Raw genomic sequence first — 21,098 nt, 5'->3', positions numbered from 1 at the left:
GTTTGGCATTGCACTCAATCGATCCATTCAACAGGAAGCGATGTGCGACTGATCTCAAAATGAGATTGTTATTGTTATTATACAGCACAAGTACAATACACCATCCAACCAGAGTTGATAGATAAATGCTCCAGAATAGTGTAACAGTGTGTAATAGTGTAATAGTGTAACAGTAAGAAGCATTTTGTATGAAAGTATTCTGTACTTCTGTATGACAACTATTAAAGAACTTGAACTTGAACTTGAACAGTGTGTAATTGTGTAACAGTGTGTAATAGTGTAATAGTGTAATAGTATAATAGTGTAAGTGTGCAATAGTGTAATAGTGTGGTAATGTGTACAATAGTGTGTAATAGTATAATAATGTAATGCTGTGTAAAGGTGTAATAGTGTGTAATGTGTAACAGTGTAAGTGTACGATTGATCTACTGAGCACACCTTTAGAATTAAGTATGTTTTGCCAGGAAACTAGTCTAAATCTAGATATTCATTATTTATTTCCCAGCACCCCTTTCTTCCCCTGTGAACGTAGCGACGCACCATATTCTTTATTCATCATGTCCTTCCCTGCCTGGCTACCCCACATCCAAGAGTAAAAAAAACAAAAACAACACTCTTACAAACTTGGCAGTACATTCGGTACGCAGTGTTCCAAAAAAGCACGGCTAACTGAATAAACAAAGTGTCCCCCTGTGACATCACAAACGGGCAATCATTCTGAACCGTTTGTTAAGGCTTGTTAATCGGCAAACGGCAAGGAGCACCGTCTACTGTACGTCACGTTTCCCCCAGCGCCTAAACACACTTCAGACTGCCAGATCCTATAGGATAATAAGCCAAACACCTTCTGTTTGCCTATCAAGGGGTTTGAGTACAGTAGCAACACAATAGGAACAGAGAGATTAAGTGACATTAAAAATGTGTGTGTGTTTATGCACGTCAAAGTGCCAACGTGTGCATGTGCGTCTCCATCTGTGTGTTGGCTGCCTGTCTGACGGAGGCAGATTGCTGTGATGGACAGACAAAGAGAGGTCTATTCTGCTCCGTCACTTGTACTGACCGGCCAGCGGAGACGACCAGACTGCAGCCGGACTTTTAATGACGAGAGGCGCAGGAGACAAACACCAAGAATATTAGTATGCATCTCTCTCTCTACAAGGCACCTTCGGAGGAATGTGTCTGACAAGGGCTCTCTCTCTCTCCGTGTTTGTATCAGTGTCTTGGTCTAGAGGTGAGAGCTGTGTTTGTATCAGTGTATTGGTCTAGAGGTGAGAGCTGTGTTTGTGTTTGTATCAGGGTGTCTTGGTCTAGTGGTGAGAGCTGTGTTTGTATCAGGGTGGGTGTCTTGGTCTAGTGGTGAGAGCTGTGTTTGTATCAGGGTGGGTGTCTTGGTCTAGTGGTGAGAGCTGTGTTTGTATCAGGGTGGGTGTCTTGGTCTAGTGGTGAGAGCTGTGTTTGTATCAGGGTGTCTTGGTCTAGTGGTGAGAGCTGTGTTTGTATCAGGGTGGGTGTCTTGGTCTAGTGGTGAGAGCTGTGTTTGTATCAGGGTGGGTGTCTTGGTCTAGTGGTGAGAGCTGTGTTTGTATCAGGGTGTCTTGGTCTAGTGGTGAGAGCTGTGTTTGTATCAGGGTGGGTGTCTTGGTCTAGAGGTGAGAGCTGTGTTTGTATCAGGGTGGGTGTCTTGGTCTAGTGGCGAGAGCTGTGTTTGTATCAGGGTGGGTGTCTTGGTCTAGTGGTGAAAGCTGTGTTTGTATCAGGGTGGGTGTCTTGGTCTAGTGGTGAGAGCTGTGTTTGTATCAGGGTGGGTGTCTTGGTCTTGGCATGAGGCTCCGGTAGTGGTTGCCTGACCGCAACAGTGCAAAGATGCAGTTGTTTGGGTGGCTGTTAGATCAAAATGTGAAAAACTATGTAAATATATTACTTATACACTTAGGCCATGGTTACACTGGGGTAAAACTGCAACATTCTATTATCGAATGATTACGTTTGCATGTCCAAGTTAAAAAGAAACGCAGTTTTGGCAGGAAAACGCGGTTTCCTAGTGGCAACGTTCAAAGGGTGTTTTCGTTTTGGAAACTCGCCGACAATGGTGCCATGTAATTTGCGCGAGCCGGATACGGAGCCGTTCTGCCCAATGCCCATGTGCAGTAGAGACCTGCACGGTTATTTCCAGTGTTTACAGCAGAGCTGTCCCAAGTAGCTGCGGCTACCAACGTGTTGTCAAGTTATTGTTATAAGGAACCCAGTACTCCAAACTACAACAGTCTGCATTCCCTTAAAGGGGAGATGAAGCATAGCGATATAAACATAGTCATAGCATCAAATTAGTATTTAGATAAGCACTATAGCCACTGAAGTCGAAGACAGAGGGAACCGCATCGGGCTTCAGCTGATTAGTGGTCTTCTGGACAAACCTCCCATCCTCTTCAAAGGCCCCCTCAACAACATAATCCGAGGCAATGAAATGTTCGCCACAGATCTTCGTCCACTGTCCAACAGGTGGATCGCGCCGCTTGAGTGCAGCCAGCCAACGCGCCAACAAAACTGTTTTTTTCACTGGTAATTTGTGGAAATGAACCAACTTTCCTCTCTCTTTCATGCGGTAAAATTCGTTCGAACAGCCGGGAGCAATACAAAAAAAACACTGCGGTCCCGTTGTTTGGTAGGCAACATTTTATTTACTGACTGACCCGACAATCCATGTATACCAGGGGCCAGACCAAACCAACACTGTGACGTCAGCAACAAAATGGCGGCGCCCATGGGGAAAACAGGGAAATTATATTTGATTTTTCAGACAAATAAGCAGGATTTCACATTTGATTATAGGACCCTCTCTTACACAAGGTACACAACAAACAAACTAGGATCACATTGTTCAATGCTTCATCTCCCCTTTAACAATTGTTTGTATTGAGCCGTATTGTATTGTACCCATTCTGCAATCTGTTAAATAAAGTTTTCATCCATTTCTACTAGCGTTAATGTTACTACGTTAATAGCCTCGATGCTAACTATATACATGGAGAATGCCATTCACATTAGCATGTAGCTAACAACATCCAAGATATTTTTGTGAGACTAAACTATCCGCTCTTGGTGGTAAATTGTGTTGATGTTGGTTTAGTTTCATCAACAAATGAGGCAGAACACACAGTGAATGTATCCGTTTTGTTTATTGCACTTTTATTGCACTTTCTTTGCTGAAAAATAAATGCTACATTGGCTAAATGGCTCACACAAGGTATTTAAAGATGGTGGATTGTTGTTTTTTTAGCAGGAAGTGTGGTGGCACGTTCAACCTTTCTGATTGGTTGAAAATGGCCTTCATGTTTGACCTACATCGCCACCTACTGCTTTGGCATTGTACTACATGTATATACATCACTGTGCTCAGGAGGCAAAACGATGTCTAACTTGCCTGCCATTACGTAGCATTCTGAAAAACGAAACTGAAAATGAAACTGGCCCTAATGTAACCGCAGCCTTACTTATACTTATATTACTTATCCTGTGGTTGATACAGGCTGTTGAGGGGGGGGGGGCTCCTCCAGAAAAAACAGTTACAGTTTAATTTCCATTCTGTTCTATTCATTAGGAGGTATCCCAATAAGAAAGTATAAGAATGATGAATCCCATCATAGGTTTCACCCTCTCCTACTCTGTTACCTCTCCTCACTAACAGCTATGGAACTCTCTAATTGCATAGAATGTCTGTAATTGCATATAAAAAAATACAGACTCCTTTATGTTCAGGGCCAATGTTCCCTCTAATTTTTTTTCGGTCTGAGCAAACACTCAAACCTCCTGAGCAGACATCAGCAACTACTGAGCAACATACATCACCTGCTGATTAACCGGTTAGTTGATAAGCGGCGGTTTGTAAAAAATCTGAGAATCTTAATTTCCCTCAATGTCTAACATAAAAATATATACATTTTGCTGATACACAGAGAAATAATACAAAAAGGCATATTATATTCCTTAATCAAATATTTATTTGACCATTGATTGACGATACAGAGCAAAGTCCTTACTTTGTCGGCGGCGGTGTGAGTCGTGTCACTAACTTTTGTCTTTTTAGGAGGCTGACTCGTCATTATTTTATTAAGTGAATTATAATGCGACTTCAAGGGTGACCATATTGTGATTTTTTTTTAAAGAGGACACTGCCTTCAGCCTTAAGATACTTAATGATACTCAAAGTTTACTCAAAGATATAATTATCATTATAATATATTTAAAGATGCCTCCTCTGTATGGATATACAATTATTGTTTATATTATTTTATATAACAAAATAATATCTCTCTATAACCAAAGTTACTCAACATGCTGTATTATGCCTAAAGTAATCTATCTGACAAATCTCAAGAAAATAACTAAATCAACCTATGACAAAATAATATATATTTTCAAGTCTTACTGGACAAAATAAATAACAAGAAAAATATTAAGTAATGTTCTAAATAATACCTCTTCTGTATTAGAAAATCCAGCTTAAAAAATATATCTTTGTATCTTTTCAATGTAATGTAAATTAAAACAGTAACCTCACAAAGATACTAATTTAAAAGTGCACTATGCAGTTTCAGATTTGTTGAAATTAGTGTACTAAACTAATTTATTATACACATAATCCTTAGAATGATTGTATCATAACTAGCATCTTATCAAACCAAAACATCATTTTGAGGCATCAAAATAGTTTTCAATTATTTTCTTTCTCTCTCTGTATAGCTGCATACTTCAATCAATTCGGTCAACTTTGCCATCAAACTCTCGCCTCACACTGCTTTGTTTGTAATGTTTTTCTGTGTCCATGTGAGCTTTGAGATCGCCACCACTTTTATTAGACACAGAAACATATGGTCAAGCTTTGCACGCGTTGCACTCCGCTTCCAATTAGTCTCGACCGGGACGATAAATTGGGAATTTTCTCTGCAGTTAATCTGTAATGTACATTTTCGCGTTGGCATTGTGAGTCAGCGATGCTGGTCGGATCTGTCCGCTTCCTGCTCTGTTGTGTGTGTCTGTGTGAGCGCGCAGTAGCGACGCCCACAAAGCACTGAAAGCGAGGCTTCTCTTGGTAACGTCACACGCAACAGGTTACCGTAGTATTCGGTGCAACGCGCCAGTCAATTTAACTACATGCATATTTTACACAAACGTTTCTGTGCGTGACAGATTTCAGATGTGCGCGGGAGCGTTTTGCCATGTGCGCGCGCGCACGGGCGCACCTTAGGGGGAACATTGTTCAGGGCTGACTTTGTCTATTTTGCTGCGGTCTATTTTATGTTCATTTTATGCTTATTTTATGTCTGCACTTTATGCACCAGAGGAAGCTCAACAAATCATGTTAAACCCAGATTCGGCTCAAACAAGGGACTAAACACGTTTCGCAATTATGCCACATCAATGTGGAACGCCCTACCCAAAGCTGTAAAGGAATGTGAATCCCTACCCACATTCAAAACCGCTCTTAAAGAGCACCTACGGGAGGCGTGCAATTAGAAACTGGCCACCGTAAATGTCCATACCCCCCACCCCCTCCTAATAGTCAGTCTCCTCCCCACCGTATCTATATATTCTCTCCCCACCGTATGTATATTTCTCTCCCACCCGCCCACCCCCTCCTAATGTACAGTCTCCTTCCCACCGTATGTATATTCTACCCCCACCGTATGTATACTTCTCTCCCACCCACCCCCTCCTAATGTACAGTCTCCTTCCCACCATATGTATATTCTCCCCCCACCGTATGTATATTTCTCTCCCACCCACCCACCCCCTCCTAATGTACAGTCCCCTCCACATCATATGTATATACTCTGTCAGGATCTATGGGTAACAGTACTGTATATTTGCATATCGTATATGTCACAAATGTAACAGTACTATACACCTGTATGTCATGTATGTCCCTATGCCATAAATGTCATGATGTCATATATGTTGTGTATGTCATAAATGTCACTATGAATTGAAAATGGGGGACCCTGATGTAAACAAGACAAACGTATTTCTCTGGGCTGCATCCCCTTAACAATTGTGTGTATTGAGCCGTACTGTATTTTACCCATTCTGCAATCTGTTAAATAAAGTTTTCATTCATTCATTCATTCATTCATTCATTCATTCATTCATTCATTCATTCATTGCTCTTGATCTGCCAATTTTGTGCTCATTTTATGCCTATGACTTTTTTACTGCTGTGAATCACTTTGAGCTGCAATTCTTGTATAAAAGGTGCTATACAAATAAAGATTATAGAAAATAAACAAATAAAGAGTATTATTATTATTATTATTATTATTATTACGCTATCCAGCCGCACCTCACAGTGGGGTGTTATTAGCTGTAGGTCTCTCAGTTTAGCTGTAGGTCTCAGTTTAGCTGTTAGTCTCTCAGTTTAGTTGTACGTCTCTCAGTTTAGATGTAGGTCTCAGTTTAGATGTAGGTCTCAGTTTAGATGTAGGTCTCAGTTTAGATGTAGGTCTCAGTTTAGATGTAGGTCTCAGTTTAGATGTAGGTCTCAGTTTAGATGTAGGTCTCAGTTTAGATGTAGGTCTCAGTTTAGATGTAGGTCTCAGTTTAGCTGTAGGTCTCTCAGTTTAGCTGTAGGTCTCTCAGTTTAGCTGTAGGTCTCTCAGTTTAGCTGTAGGTCTCTCAGTTTAGCTGTAGGTCTCTCAGCTGCAATTCAATGTCATCAACGACAGGCAAACATGTAGTAAAAAAATATATATTCTAAATATATCTCTGAGAGGACATATTCTTTTCTGGGGGTTTTCTGGCAACGTGTCTGGGCTGTCGCGTGGTTACCCTGTGGGGGAGCCGACACAAGTTTGTTAAGAGATGATGATTTGTGTTGGGTTCGTTTTCCACTGTACAACCTGTAGGCTATTGTACCAGTTCAACCACGATAAATCAATACAGAACCACTGCAAGCCTGGCAACGCTCCAGCAAGCATGTGCGCGTGTGCAAGCATGTATGTGCGCGTGTGTACTAAAAATGTGTGTCCACAACATCCACATGCACACACTCACTGTAAACACGCAGCTTTAACATTCACTTTTAGCACTACACCATATTTGATCTATTTATTCCTAAAAGATTTGCACTACCTCCTCTACCTGATTTTTGCATTTTTTGTTTTGTATATTGTATATTTTGTTTAGCGTTTGGTCTTTATTCTTTTCTGGTCTAAAGGAGATTCTCTCAGTACTGGTTTCATAGTTATAGTGTCATGTGGTCTAAAGAGATTCTATCAGTACTGGTTTCTTAGTTCTAGTGTGTCATGTGGTCTAAAGGAGATTCTATCAGTAATGGTTTCTTAGTTCTAGTGTCATGTGGTCTAAAAAAGGAGATTCTATCAGTACTGGTTTCTTAGTTCTAGTGTCATGTGGTCTAAAGAGATTCTCTCAGTACTGGTTTCATAGTTCTAGTGTCATGTGGTCTAAAGAGATTCTATCAGTACTGGTTTCATAGTTCTAGTGTCATGTGGTCTAAAGGAGATTCTATCAGTACTGGTTTCTTAGTCCTAGTGTCATGTGGTCTAAAGAGATTCTATCAGTACTGGTTTCTTAGTTCTAGTGTCATGTGGTCTAAAGAGATTCTATCAGTACTGGTTTCATAGTTCTAGTGTCATGTGGTCTAAAGGAGATTCTATCAGTACCAGTGATGGGAATAACGGCACTATAAGTAACTTCGTTACTAACGGCGTTCGTTTTTTCAGTAACGAGTAATCTAACGGATTACTCTTCCAATCTTAATAACGTTGTTACCGTTACTACAAAAAAATGCGGCGCGTTACTATGAATGAACCTGTTTCTTTCATCAGACATATGCGCCGAGAGGCAATAATAATGTTCTTCCTTGTTTAGTGGACAGTGCGCGAGCCAAGCATACATGCTGACGATTGGCTGAGGTTGAATACAATGTCATGGTAAGCCAATCAGAGGTGGAGGTGGGCGGGTGTCTAAAGCATCCAGAGTCTGACACACAGCGCGACAAGACAAGCGATCACTGATCAGTGATCAGTCAGCATGAGACCACGGTCCGTGTAGTGTACGTTTTGAGCTCAAAAACGAATCCAACGAACAACACAATGTCAACATGAGACCGCGGGTCCTTGAGCGTTTTGTGTTCAGTGTTCACTCTTTGCAGCGCAGGGCACTGAGTGGCTATACTGCAGTGCTGACAGCCTTATCAACAGTGCTGCACTTCCTGGTTTAATAGCACAGGCTTCAGCTGCTCAGAGATATATATATATCTGTATGTCATGCATGTCTTAAATGTAATGATTAGATTAGTTTAGATGATTCGATTAGATTCTTATATCTGTATGTTGTGTATGTCATTGATTGATTGATTGAAAAGTTTATTAACAGATTGCAGAATGGGTACAGTACAGTACAGCTCAATACATACAATTGTTAAGGGGATGCAGACCAGAGAAAGACTTTCGTCATAAATGTCATGAATTGAAAATGGGGGACCCTGATGTAAACAAGACGAAACTCTTTCTCTGGTCTGCATCCCCTTAACAATTGTGTGTATTGAGCCGTACTGTATTGTACCCATTCTGAAATCTGTTAATTAAAATGTTCAATCAATCAGTATATATTTGTTATTTATTTTTGGTATAGTGCTTAACAAGCATAATTTAATTTTCCCCAGTTGTGGCCTGTTGAATAAATATCAAAATTCCAAAACATCTATTGTGGTATTTCATTTGTATCGATTCACTATATAAACATAGTAATTATAATAATATACATACATGGCATTTGATTGGAGGCTAGTCTCACTTTGTCCCACAGCAACATTAAAATAGTTTAGATTTGTGTACATTGTTTATGTTAATAATGTATTGTATTAAGTTTTCATTATAATATTTAGATTTATGCACATGTATTTTATGTTCCGTTAAAGAGGGGTGGAGGTCGGGTCACATTTGAGCAAAATTGTACTTGAAAGTAACTTAATAGTTACTTTCTGAAGTAACTAGTTACTTTTTGAAGAAGTAACTAGTAACTGTAACTAGTTACTTTTTGAAGAAGTAACTAGTAACTGTAACTAGTTACTTTTTTAAAGTAACTTGCCCAACACTGATCAGTACTGGTTTCTTAGTCCTAGTGTCATGTGGTCTAAAGGAGAGTCTGAAATCAAGCCAACTTCCTTTTTTTGGCATTCTGAAGATCTCTCTAACGGAGAACAGCATTGTGCAGTGACCCAAAACGAATGGTGTAATAGTCTCTACGCTTCAGGAGAAGAAAATGGATTGGATCGGTAGCTACTCTGTGTCATCCACCGATAGCTCAGATCTTTGGAAGCTTGGCCCTATTGATGTTGTTGAGAGTGCTTTCTCGGGACAAGCCATGCTGTTCCGCAAAGTCAATAGGGGGTCAAGATCCTGTCTGTACAAGCTGACTGAAGACAACTGAAACCTCAGCTTGACCTCAGTGACTGGTAGTGATTGGTTTGTGGCTAACTAGCCGGAGCTGGTATGAGGAACAGCATGGCTCGTGGCTAACTAGCCGGAGCTGGTATGAGGAACAGCATGGTTTGTGGCTAACTAGCCGGAGCTGGTATGAGGAACAGCATGGCTCGTGGCTAACTAGCCGGAGCTGGTATGAGGAACAGCATGGTTTGTGGCTAACTAGCCGGAGCTGGTATGAGGAACAGCATGGCTCGTGGCTAACTAGCCGGAGCTGGTATGAGGAACAGCATGGTTTGTGGCTAACTAGCCGGAGCTGGTATGAGGAACAGCATGGCTCGTGGCTAACTAGCCGGAGCTGGTATGAGGAACAGCATGGTTTGTGGCTAACTAGCCGGAGCTGGTATGAGGAACAGCATGGCTCGTGGCTAACTAGCCGGAGCTGGTATGAGGAACAGCATGGTTTGTGGCTAACTAGCCGGAGCTGGTATGAGGAACAGCATGGCTTGTGGTTAACTAGCCGGAGCTGGTATGAGGAACAGCATGGCTTGTGGTTAACTAGCCGGAGCTGGTATGAGGAACAGCATGGCTTGTGGTTAACTAGCCGGAGCTGGTATGAGGAACAGCATGGTTTGTGGCTTACTAGCCGGAGCTGGTATGAGGAACAGCATGGCTTGTGGTTAACTAGCCGGAGCTGGTATGAGGAACAGCATGGTTTGTGGCTTACTAGCCGGAGCTGGTATGAGGAACAGCATGGCTTGTGGCTAACTAGCCAGAGTTGGTATGAGGAACAGCATTGGCTTGTGGCTAACTATCTGGAGCTGGTATGAGGAACAGCATGGCTTGTGGCTAACTAGCCAGAGCTGGTATGAGGAACAGCATGGCTTGTGGCTAACTAGCCGGAGCTGGTATGAGGAACAGCATGGCTTGTGGCTAACTATCTGGAGCTGGTATGAGGAACAGCATTGGCTTGTGGCTAACTATCTGGAGCTGGTATGAGGAACAGCATTGGCTTGTGGCTAACTAGCCGGAGCTGGTATGAGGAACAGCATGGCTCGTGGCTAACTATCTGGAGCTGGTATGAGGAACAGCATGGATTGTGGCTAACTAGCCGGAGCTGGTATGAGGAACAGCATGGTTTGTAGCTAACTATCTGGAGCTGGTATGAGGAACAGCATGGTTTGTGGCTAACTATCTGGAGCTGGTATGAGGAACAGCATGGTTTGTGGCTAACTATCTGGAGCTGGTATGAGGAACAGCATGGTTTGTGGCTACAGTAACTAGCCGGAGCTGGTATGAGGAACAGCATGGTTTGTGGCTAACTAGCCGGAGCTGGTATGAGGAACAGCATGGCTCGTGCTATAAGAAAGGACTCTGCCAGTCAACAACAATATTGATAAGTAGCTAATTGGGCTCGAGTCCCAAAAATGTGAACTATCCGATTAAGTACTTGGAATCTGTATCAGCAGTAGGGAAAATGTAATCGGTTTATTCCTAATTTGCATACTTCGTATAAATGTTTGACTTAGACCTGCTGCTATATGACAAGACACAGTGTCCTCAAGATTCAAGAGTTTTATTTGTCACATACATACATAATACATGTAGTGAAATGTATGTGGCCATGCCCGCCTAGATTGTGCAAAAAAAAAAAAAAGACATGATAAAAAAAAGGTAATAAGTAATAATATACAAATATACAGTGGTAGTGGTAGTAGTGTCCTGTGAGGGTCCAGCCTACTGTCAGGGTCCAGTGTACTTTGAGGGTCCAGTGTACTGTCCAGCCTACTGTGAGGGTCCAGTCTACTGTCCAGTCTACTGTGAGGGTCCAGTCTACTGTGAGGGTCCAGTCTACTGTGAGGGTCCAGTCTACTGTCCAGTCTACTGTGAGGGTCCAGTCTACTGTCCAGTCTACTGTGAGGGTCCAGTCTACTGTGAGGGTCCAGTCTACTGTGAGGGTCCAGTCTACTGTGAGGGTCCAGTCTACTGTGAGGGTCCAGTCTACTGTGAGGGTCCAGTCTACTGTGAGGGTCCAGTCTACTGTCCAGTCTACTGTGAGGGTCCAGTCTACTGTCCAGTCTACTGTGAGGGTCCAGTCTACTGTGAGGGTCCAGTCTACTGTGAGGGTCCAGTCTACTGTCCAGTCTACTGTGAGGGTCCAGTCTACTGTCCAGTCTACTGTGAGGGTCCAGTCTACTGTGAGGGTCCAGTCTACTGTCCAGTCTACTGTGAGGGTCCAGTCTACTGTCCAGTCTACTGTGAGGGTCCAGTCTACTGTGAGGGTCCAGTCTACTGTCCAGTCTACTGTGAGGGTCCAGTCTACTGTCCAGTCTACTGTGAGGGTCCAGTCTACTGTGAGGGTCCAGTCTACTGTGAGGGTCCAGTCTACTGTCCAGTCTACTGTGAGGGTCCAGTCTACTGTGAGGGTCCAGTCTACTGTGAGGGTCCAGTCTACTGTCCAGTCTACTGTGAGGGTCCAGTCTACTGTCCAGTCTACTGTGAGGGTCCAGTCTACTGTGAGGGTCCAGTCTACTGTGAGGTATGTGCGTGTGCATGTGTAGCAGGGTGGATTATCCCTGCTTTATGGGAGTGGTTGTACACGGCCACCTGGTAGCGGGATGCAGTAGAGTTTAATCTAACTGAACCCCCGTCTTTGGGCCCGGAACGTCGAACTGGAGGTCGGGCAGCAGGAGCGGATGGGGCCCAGGATTTACTAACCTGGGGGGTGGTACTCTGGTCCTCCTCGCCCTCCAGGGCGGTCAGCAGTAGCTCCCCACACACTCTCACTTCCACCAGTACCTCCGTTAGCCCTCCCACACCTGGTGACTGTTAGCTGACTAATGATTTTGCGCTCCCCAAAGCAGTACCCTTCCTTAACAACCTGCGGAGACCTTTAACCATGAAATACGAATATGGTGGGGAAGGGTTAAATAGTAATGATAATAATATTATTACCCAGGCAACAAGGGTTAAAACACGGGCTCAGTAACAGACACACACACCATGCTCCCATCTACGTCTCCTTTATATAATGCCTGGTCAAGTATCAGATACAGGGTTATATCTTAATGCACGGTTAATATACCATAGGTTCACACTAGGCACCGGGTGCTCTCACTCGACAATACAGGGGAACGTTATTCCCAAAATAGGCACCTTGTGCTCGTTCCATTAATACTACTGCCCCGCTTTGCGGTGGGGAAGACCCAGGTACATGTTAAATGAGTTCAATGGGAAATTCAATACAGTAACACAATGATTACACTCAAAAAGATATGACATGTGGGCCCACGTTACAAAATAAAAGGTCCTAGCTAAAGCCGGCTTAAAATGGTTGGGGTACCCCTAGACACTGCTGCTAGCGTTCGTTTCGAATTGATATTGTTTTGGCACTCGGAGTACCGCTGTACTTAACAGAGATGGCGGGTCCACTCTCACCACCACTCGTCCGGGTGACAAGATGGCCGTCGGGCGATCCCGCGATAACAGCCAGCGGGCCGGGGTAGACAGCAGGGGCAGTGGCAGAGCTGGAGGAGCGTGCTGTGTGGTGGCGGCCTCTGCTGGAAGAGACGAGACGTCCACTGCGGGGCTGAGGGCTGAGCTGGCGCGTGCTAATCTGTGGGCTACCTTAAACACAACTAAACTGTGGGTCTTGGTGAACCCTCCTGCTGTCGCCTATACAGCTAACGCAACGTGGCTATGTACACCACCTGTCTTCGGCGACGCTCGCCTAGTGGTACACTCAGAGTCACTATAGCCGTTAGCCACCAGCTAATATACCGCATAAACTTCTAGGATAACCTGAGGTATTTACTGAAGTTTGTTCTTCTTTCCGTTTCACTATTCACACACTTCACTATCGCTTGTAATTCTAGGATAACCCGTGTTATAGCAGAGTTTCTCTTTCTCTCCCGTTGCTCTTTAACGGGGCTCTCCGAGAGCACACGTCCGTTCACGTTCAAGTTCACTGTCGAAGAGGACTTCCTCCTGTTCCGCCCTCCAGGTAACCAGCTTCTCGCTCGCTCGCTCCTTCCTCCTCTGCTCCGCCTGCCACCACCGCCCCCTGCTGGCGACCGCAAACTGCTCCCACAATGGGACACTCAAGGCAGGAAGAAAGATGATTTAGTGTCACGTTAATAATCCATATCGAGGCCGGAGGGAAGAAGAGAACCTCGCGTTATTGGTCCGGGCGAGATATCAAAGAGAAACACTGGTTATCATGTCTTTGTGCACACAGGGGAAGTAAAAGGTTACGTCAGCACTTCTGAATAATAGAAGAATATTCAGGATGCTACACATGTGTATGTATGTATGTATGTATGTATGTATGTATGTATGTATGTATGTATGTATGTATGTATGTATGTATGTATGTATGTATGTATGTACTAGGGCTGTCCCCGACTAAGGATTTGGATAGTCGACTATGATTGGCCAAAATTTGCTGTTAGTCGACTATTAGTCGACAAAAAAAAACAAAAAAAAGGTATAATTTTTTTATTTATTTTTTTATCATTCCAGTTTGGGCTGTGGGGGGTGCTTAATGTCTGAAGGAGTCGACTGAAGGCTTCTTGTCCTCTGCAAAAGCATGCAATTGGTCCACTGATGGATACATCTTGATATTTGTCTAGTCTAGTGTGTTCATTAGATGGGTGAAATCCTCTTTCAGTGCCTCTGTGCCTGTTTTCGTAGGCAGTTAGCCTCTGGTATGTGTGCCATTAGCGTTAGAGGCCTCTTTTCTTTTGGAAAGTATGAAAAAAAAAATCGTAAAAAAAAAATTATATAATTTTTATTTTTATTTTTTGTATTCGACTAAGAGGTTGGCCAGTCGACTACGGCTCCTTTCGACCGATTAGTCGACTAATCGACTAATAGGGGTCAGCCCTAGTATGTACAGTATGTATGTACAGTATGTATGTATGTATGTATGTATGTATGTATGTATGTATGTATGTATGTACAGTATGTATGTATGTATGTATGTATGTATGTATGTATGTATGTATGTATGTATGTACGCATGTATGTATGTATGTATGTATGTATGTATGTATGTATGTATGTACGTATGTATGTATGTATGTATGTATGTATGTATGTATGTATGTATGTACGCATGTATGTATGTACATATGTATGTATGTGTGTGTGCGTGTGCATGCACGTGTGTGTAGTGCTCACCGGCGTGTGGCTTCCTCAGGTGTGAGGACCGGGGCTCATGGCGTCCACAGCAGCCTCCTCTTCCTCCTCCTTCCTGTACGGACAGCGCGGCCCTCGCCTTCCTCTCCTGCTCCGGGTTGGAGTGACACCCGTCGCTCTCGCTGGTGCTCCCCGTGCGCTGACCCCTCATCCTCTCCCTGGCATTCTCCGCCGGCTTCTTCCTCTCCTCCCCCTCCTCTGCTGACACCTCCCCCCTCGCTTCCTTCCTCTCCTCTTCCCTCTCCTCCTCCTCTGCTGACACCTCCACCCTCGCTTCCTTCCTCTCCTCTTCCCTCTCCTCCTCCTCTGCTGACACCTCCCCCCTCGCTTCCTTCCTCTCCTCTTCCCTCTCCTCCTCCTCTGCTGACACCTCCCCCCTCGCTTCCTTCCTCTCCTCTTCCCTCTCCTTCTCCTCCGCTGACACCTCCCCCCTCGCCTCCTTCCTCTCCTCCTTCCTCTCCTCCTCCGCTGACTGTGGCTGCGGGGGTGGGGGGCACGGCACAGCGGTCTCGGGCTCGGAGAGGGACGCGGCCGTCTCGTAGTCGCTGTTGTTGGCCGTGCTGGAGTCCGGGAGCAGCGGCCGCTCGGTGCTGGACTGGGCCGGCGTGAAGAACACCTGGGGAGGAAGGGGTTAAGTAGATGTTCACACAACCAATCCTGTTCACATCTGGATGGTGAATGGTGCATTTATAAATGGTGAATGGTGCATTTATAAATGGTGAATGGTGCATTTATTAATGGTGAATGGTGCATTTATAAGTGGTGAATGGTGCATTTATAAATGGTGAGCGGTGCATTTATAAATGGTGCATTTATAAATGGTGAATTATGTATTTATAAAGGGTGAATGGTGCATTTATAAATGGTGAGCGGTGCATTTATAAATGGTGCATTTATAAATGGTGAATTATGTATTTATAAGTGGTGAATGGTGCATTTATAAATGGTGAATGGTGCATTTATAAATGGTGAATGGTGCATTTATTAATGGTAAATGGTGCATTTATAAGTGGTGAATGGTGCATTTATAAGTGGTGAATGGTGCATTTATAAGTGGTAAATGGTGCATTTATAAGTGGTGAATGGTGCATTTATAAGTGGTGAATGGTGCTTTATAAATGGTGAATGGTGCATTTATTAATGGTGAGCGGTGCATTTATAAATGGTGAATGGTGCATTTATAAATGGTGAAAGGTGCATTTATTAATGGTGAATGGTGCATTTATTAATGGTAAATGGTGCATTTATAAATGGTGAATGGTGCATTTATAAATGGTTTATAAATGGTGAATGGTGCAGAATAGTGCATTTATAAGTGGTGAATGGTGCATTTATAAATGGTGAATGGTGCATTTATAAATGGTGAATGGTGCATTTATAAATGGTGAATGGTGCAGAATAGTGCATTTATAAGTGGTGAATGGTGCATTTATAAATGGTGAATTTATAAATGGTGAATGGTGCATTTATAAATGGTGAATGGTGCAGAATAGTGCATTTATAAATGGTAAATGGTGCATTTATTAATGGTGAGCGGTGCATTTATAAATGGTGAATGGTGCATTTATAAATGGTGAATGGTGCATTTATTAATGGTAAATGGTGCATTTATAAGTGGTGAATGGTGCATTTATAAATGGTGAATGGTGCATTTATAAATGGTGAATGGTGCATTTATAAATTGTTTATAAATGGTGAAAGGTGCATTTATTAATGGTAAATGGTGCATTTATAAGTGGTGAATGGTGCATTTATAAATGGTGAATGGTGCATTTATAAATGGTAAATGGTGCATTTATAAATGGTAAATGGTGCATTTATAAATGGTGAATGGTGCATTTATAAATGGTGAATGGTGCATTTATAAATGGTGAGCGGTGCATTTATAAATGGTGAATGGTGCATTTATAAATGGTGAATGGTGCATTTATAAATGGTGAATGGTGCATTTATAAATGGTGAATGGTGCATTTATAAATGGTGAGGGGTGCATTTATAAATGGTGAATGGTGCATTTATAAATATAAATGGTGAATGGTGCATTTGTAAATGGTGAATGGTGCATTTATTAATATAAATGGTGAATGGTGCATTTATAAATGGTGAGGGGTGCATTTATAAATGGTGAATGGTGCATTTATAAATATAAATGGTGAATGGTGCATTTATAAATGGTGAATGGTGCATTTATAAATATAAATGGTGAATGGTGCATTTATAAATGGTGAATGGTGCATTTATAAATATAAATGGTGAATGGTGCATTTATAAATGGTGAATGGCGCATTTATAAATGGTAAAGGAGGGGTACACCTCTGGCAGGGTCAGTAGTAACATTGTTAGTCAAATAGTGTCGAGCTTGAGTGTATGTACTCTTGAGTGCATAGTAGTACAGACATATTAGCATGATAGGTAGTGGTATAAATAGTAAGGTACATAATAGTACATAATAGACAGTAAGGTTCGTTTTATACGTTTTTAGTTTTTCTTGTATTCTTTGTATTTGAGATATTGTTTGAAGAGGTGAGTCAAGTTGTCATGACGTGCACTTCAATATATTTTATAATTACATATAAAGAAGAAGTTTGTATGTAAAAAATGCCTATTACTATCAAATGTATAGCATGCATGAAATATACAATGTTACAATCAAAAGACATACATTTATGTTCAAGCTCTGTACCCCTTATTATGAGTAAAACATTTTATCAGCATGGTATACAGTCATGACTACGGGTTTGCTTCCCTCTGGGGACACAAACCAAAACTGTATGTTCTTATTCATTCTGTAAGGTGCTTTGAATATACTATAAAATATTTGATTGATTAATTGATAAAGTCCTATCAATAATACAATCAAACCTCTGAATGTCACTAAAAAGTCATATTAATAATTCAATCAAACCACTAGATGTCACTATAATGTAGGTAGGTAGGGCTGGGCGATTAATCGATATTATCGATAATTCGAATGAATGATTTGGGACGATTTAGAAAAACTAAAATCGATTTAAAAAAAAAATATATATATATTTTTTTTTATTCAAGAGTCACCTTTTATTTTACAAAAAGTGATGTTTGGTGAAAGTTAGATTTGCACTTTATTAATCCCAATAGGGAAATACATTTTTGTTTGATGATCAAGAGGCACCTTTTATTTGTTTTAAGTGAAGTTCTATCTTTAATCTTATAAAATGTTCAGTTGTTATAATTCGGAATTAAAAGTCACCATGTAACCGCAGCCACTATCAGCTCTATATAAAAAATTTCAAAATGTTCAGTTGCTATCGCATGCACTCATCTGTGTTTCACTACACACATGGGTGCATGCTTACCAGCTGTTCGCCTCTTTTTAATGCAACATGCAACACTATTATCACCGACATCTAAGAAGGGAGACCCCCCCTTGAATTGGCCCTTCTAAGGTTTCTCTCCTCCACACTGCCTGTGGAGCATTTTTTCCTATTGTTAGGTTTTAGTGAGTTTTTCCTTACCTTCGCGTGGGGTATGTCTGGGAGTGTTGCATGCATGCATGCATTTATTTTGAGCTTATGGTATTCTTGTTTTTTCTTGACTTACTGTGTTACTATGTATTTTTTTCTCTTTTTTTTTCTTCTTGGCTTGTTTAAAGAAGACGTGTCTCTGTTAAGCACTTTGAGCTGCACTCCGTGTATGAAAGGTGCTATATAAATGAAGATTATTATTATTATTAATAGGGACATTCATCTTTGTTTGATCAAGAGTAACCTTTTATATTACCGTACTTTTCGGACTATAAGCCGCGGCTTTTTCCCCCATTTTTCAACCCTGCGGCTTATATAACGGTGCGGCTTATATGTGACTCGACGTGACCAAACCCGAAAATGTAAAAATCAAAATATAGCTTTTTTGACTGCATTGAAATGTTATTTATCTATTCCCTTATTTGCTAAACTTAATACAACTTGTAAATAAGTTAATTCTTGTTATTTGTCCGACAGTATTGTGTCCCAATGCTAATTACATATGGTAATTAAACATTAAAACACCTGCGGCTTATAGTCCAGTGCGGCTTATATATGTACACATCATTCAATTTAGCTGCTGCGGCTTATAGTCAGGTGCGGCTTATAGTGCGAAAAGTACGGTATATATATTATTAATTTATTATACAAATATTTTTAAGTGAAGATTGGTGAAAGTTAGGTTTGCACTTCAATCCCAATAGGGACATTAATCTTGGTTTGATACTTTTTTAGTGTCAAATAAAAGCAACGTTTTTTTAGCTCTCAAGAGAAAAAAATCGATTAAAATCGTAAATCGGATTTAAAAAAAAATAATCATGGATTTTATTTTTAGGCCATATCGCCCAGCCCTACTATAATGTCATATTAACATTTTTATCAAACCACAGATTGTCACTATAATGTCATATTAAAAATAAAATCAAAGCAGATTGTCACTATAATGTCATATTAATAATAAAAATCAAACCACTGAATGTCACTATAACATCCTATAATAGAATCAAGCCTCTGGATGTCACTATAACGTCATATTAATAATAAAACCTTTGAAAAAAAGTAGGGATGCCCCGATCGATCGGCCACCGATCGTTATCGGCCGATAATCAGTATAAATATGCGATCGGTGATCGGTGATAATGCTTTATTTTCACCGATCGTCAAAACCGATCTCACTCGCTGTCTCAGTTCTGTCTCAGACACCGGGTGGTGCGGCGTCTGCTCATCCCTCCAGCCCCTCCCGCACGCATGTAAACACGGGTCTAGTCTAGTCTAGTGGGACGGGACACGGGAGGACGGCGTCTCCCTGAGCTAACGTTACAAAATGACCCAGTCAACTATTCACTTTTAGTTTAATACATGATGAGGCATTGTCTAACCGAACGGTATCTAGCCAGCTAGCTACTGATAGCTCCTGATATCAACAAACGCTCCAGCAATAGTCTAGTAGAGACGTGTATGATAGCTCTGTTAGCTCTCGTTAGCGCAAGTTAGTTCACTGTTCAAAACGAAATGTCCCATTGAACTAAAATATACTAAATATTAACGTTATATATCCGGCTAGCAGTAGCTACATTTAGCTCCTGATATCAATGTCTTATAACACTGATTCGACGCGTATTCGAGCTGAGGGCATGTTGAATGTGATATGACCAAAGCACAGTAACGTTATATCAATAGGGTCCATCTGCAGCGCAGGAGAATCCTTGCCGTAGCTCGAGGCTACTCGAGTATAGGGTCCAGGTGCAGCTCCGGAGAATCCTGGCAGTAGCTGGAGGCTACTCGAGTACACACAGACAGTGGAGCTTGTTGCGTGGTGGCGATGTCTCGCAGATAATACAAGTACAAGTCTAATTATATAATATATATATTTTATAAAAATAAAAAAAATTATATAAAATAATTTTAGATTTTTTTTTAATCAAAAACGATCGGTATCGGATCGGTATCGGCCGATATGGCTCACGACGATCGTTGATCGGTATCGGTGGCAAAAAACGTGATCGGGGCATCCATAAAAAAAAGTCCCAAAGGCCCTGAATAAAAGATGAACACACTACCTGAGATGTCGAGAGGGCCCTGCTGAAGTTCTCCGGGGCAGGGAGGGTGTTTGGGGGAGCCGGGTCAGCGGGCTGCCCATGGAGGGAGGCAGGTCCCGGGCTGGGGACAGGCAGGGCGTCCACCTCCGACACAGAGTCCTCCGTGTTGGGGACGAACTCGGACGGGGTGACGGCTGTGGTCCGGTCCTCGGACATCATGGGGGACTGGAGCGAGCTCTCGCCCCCGGGACCGAGCAACTCGCCGGGCCACGAGCCCGGGGTGAGCCCCCCCGCCGCGGTGGGGGTGCCGGTGGTGGACGCGGGGGGCTCCGGACTCGCCTCCGGAGGCCTGTGGTGGTCGGAGGTGCGGGAGAAGCGGTGGTGGGCGGAGAAGGACTTGGGCAGCAGCTGCTTCTTCTGCCGCGACGACGACGAGCGTTTGTTGTTGTTGTTGCTACCGCCGCTGTAGTCGTCCAGGTAACCCGAGTCGTCGCCCTCATTGGTCCCCGAGCTGCTGATGCAGTTGATGAACACGTTCCGATTGGCCGCCGAGGAGGATGAGGAGGAGGAGGCGGGCCTGTCGAAGTCCTCCGTCTGCGAGCGTGTGAGCTTCTTGTGCCGGCTGACGCCGAAGCCGAACGAGTGGCGCAGCTTGGAGCGGCCGAACCCCGAGGACTGCGTGGCCGCCGCTGCTGCCACCGGTGGCTGGTGGGCGTTGCCGTTGGCATCCGTGCCCTGCGGAGGAGGCTCCGGCGCCGGTGTGAGGTTGAGGTTGACGGAGGGCTGGGCTGCACGCGGCTCGCTGTGGCGCTTGAAGCTGAGCGACGGCGTGCGGAACAGACTCCGCCGCTTGCCCGTCGTGCTGCTGGAGCTGGAGTTGGTGCTGGAGGGGGACGAGGTGTGGACGCCGTTGTTGT

The 21,098-nt window shown here is 42.9% G+C and overlaps 1 protein-coding gene across 1 annotated transcript in view; it reads right to left on the bottom strand.

Moving 5' to 3' along the window:
- Window positions 1-21,098, bottom strand: part of ccser1 (coiled-coil serine-rich protein 1) — a gene marked incomplete at both ends in the record, with an annotated part of 379,715 nt that overhangs the window by 358,505 nt on the left and 112 nt on the right. The window contains 2 exons of the mRNA XM_084323183.1: window positions 14,622-15,255; window positions 20,203-21,098. The exon at window positions 20,203-21,098 is cut by the window's right edge and continues 112 nt beyond it. Coding sequence (XP_084179309.1) covers window positions 14,622-15,255; window positions 20,203-21,098 — 1,530 coding nt within the window. The remainder of the gene's footprint in view (window positions 1-14,621; window positions 15,256-20,202) is intronic.

Source organism: Notolepis coatsorum, assembly GCF_963971535.1.
Source record: "Notolepis coatsorum genome assembly, chromosome: 10".
Taxonomy (NCBI): Eukaryota; Metazoa; Chordata; class Actinopteri; order Aulopiformes; family Paralepididae; genus Notolepis; species Notolepis coatsorum.
The sequence above is the reverse complement of the archived record's forward strand: the minus strand, read 5'-3'. Positions and strand labels throughout refer to the sequence as shown.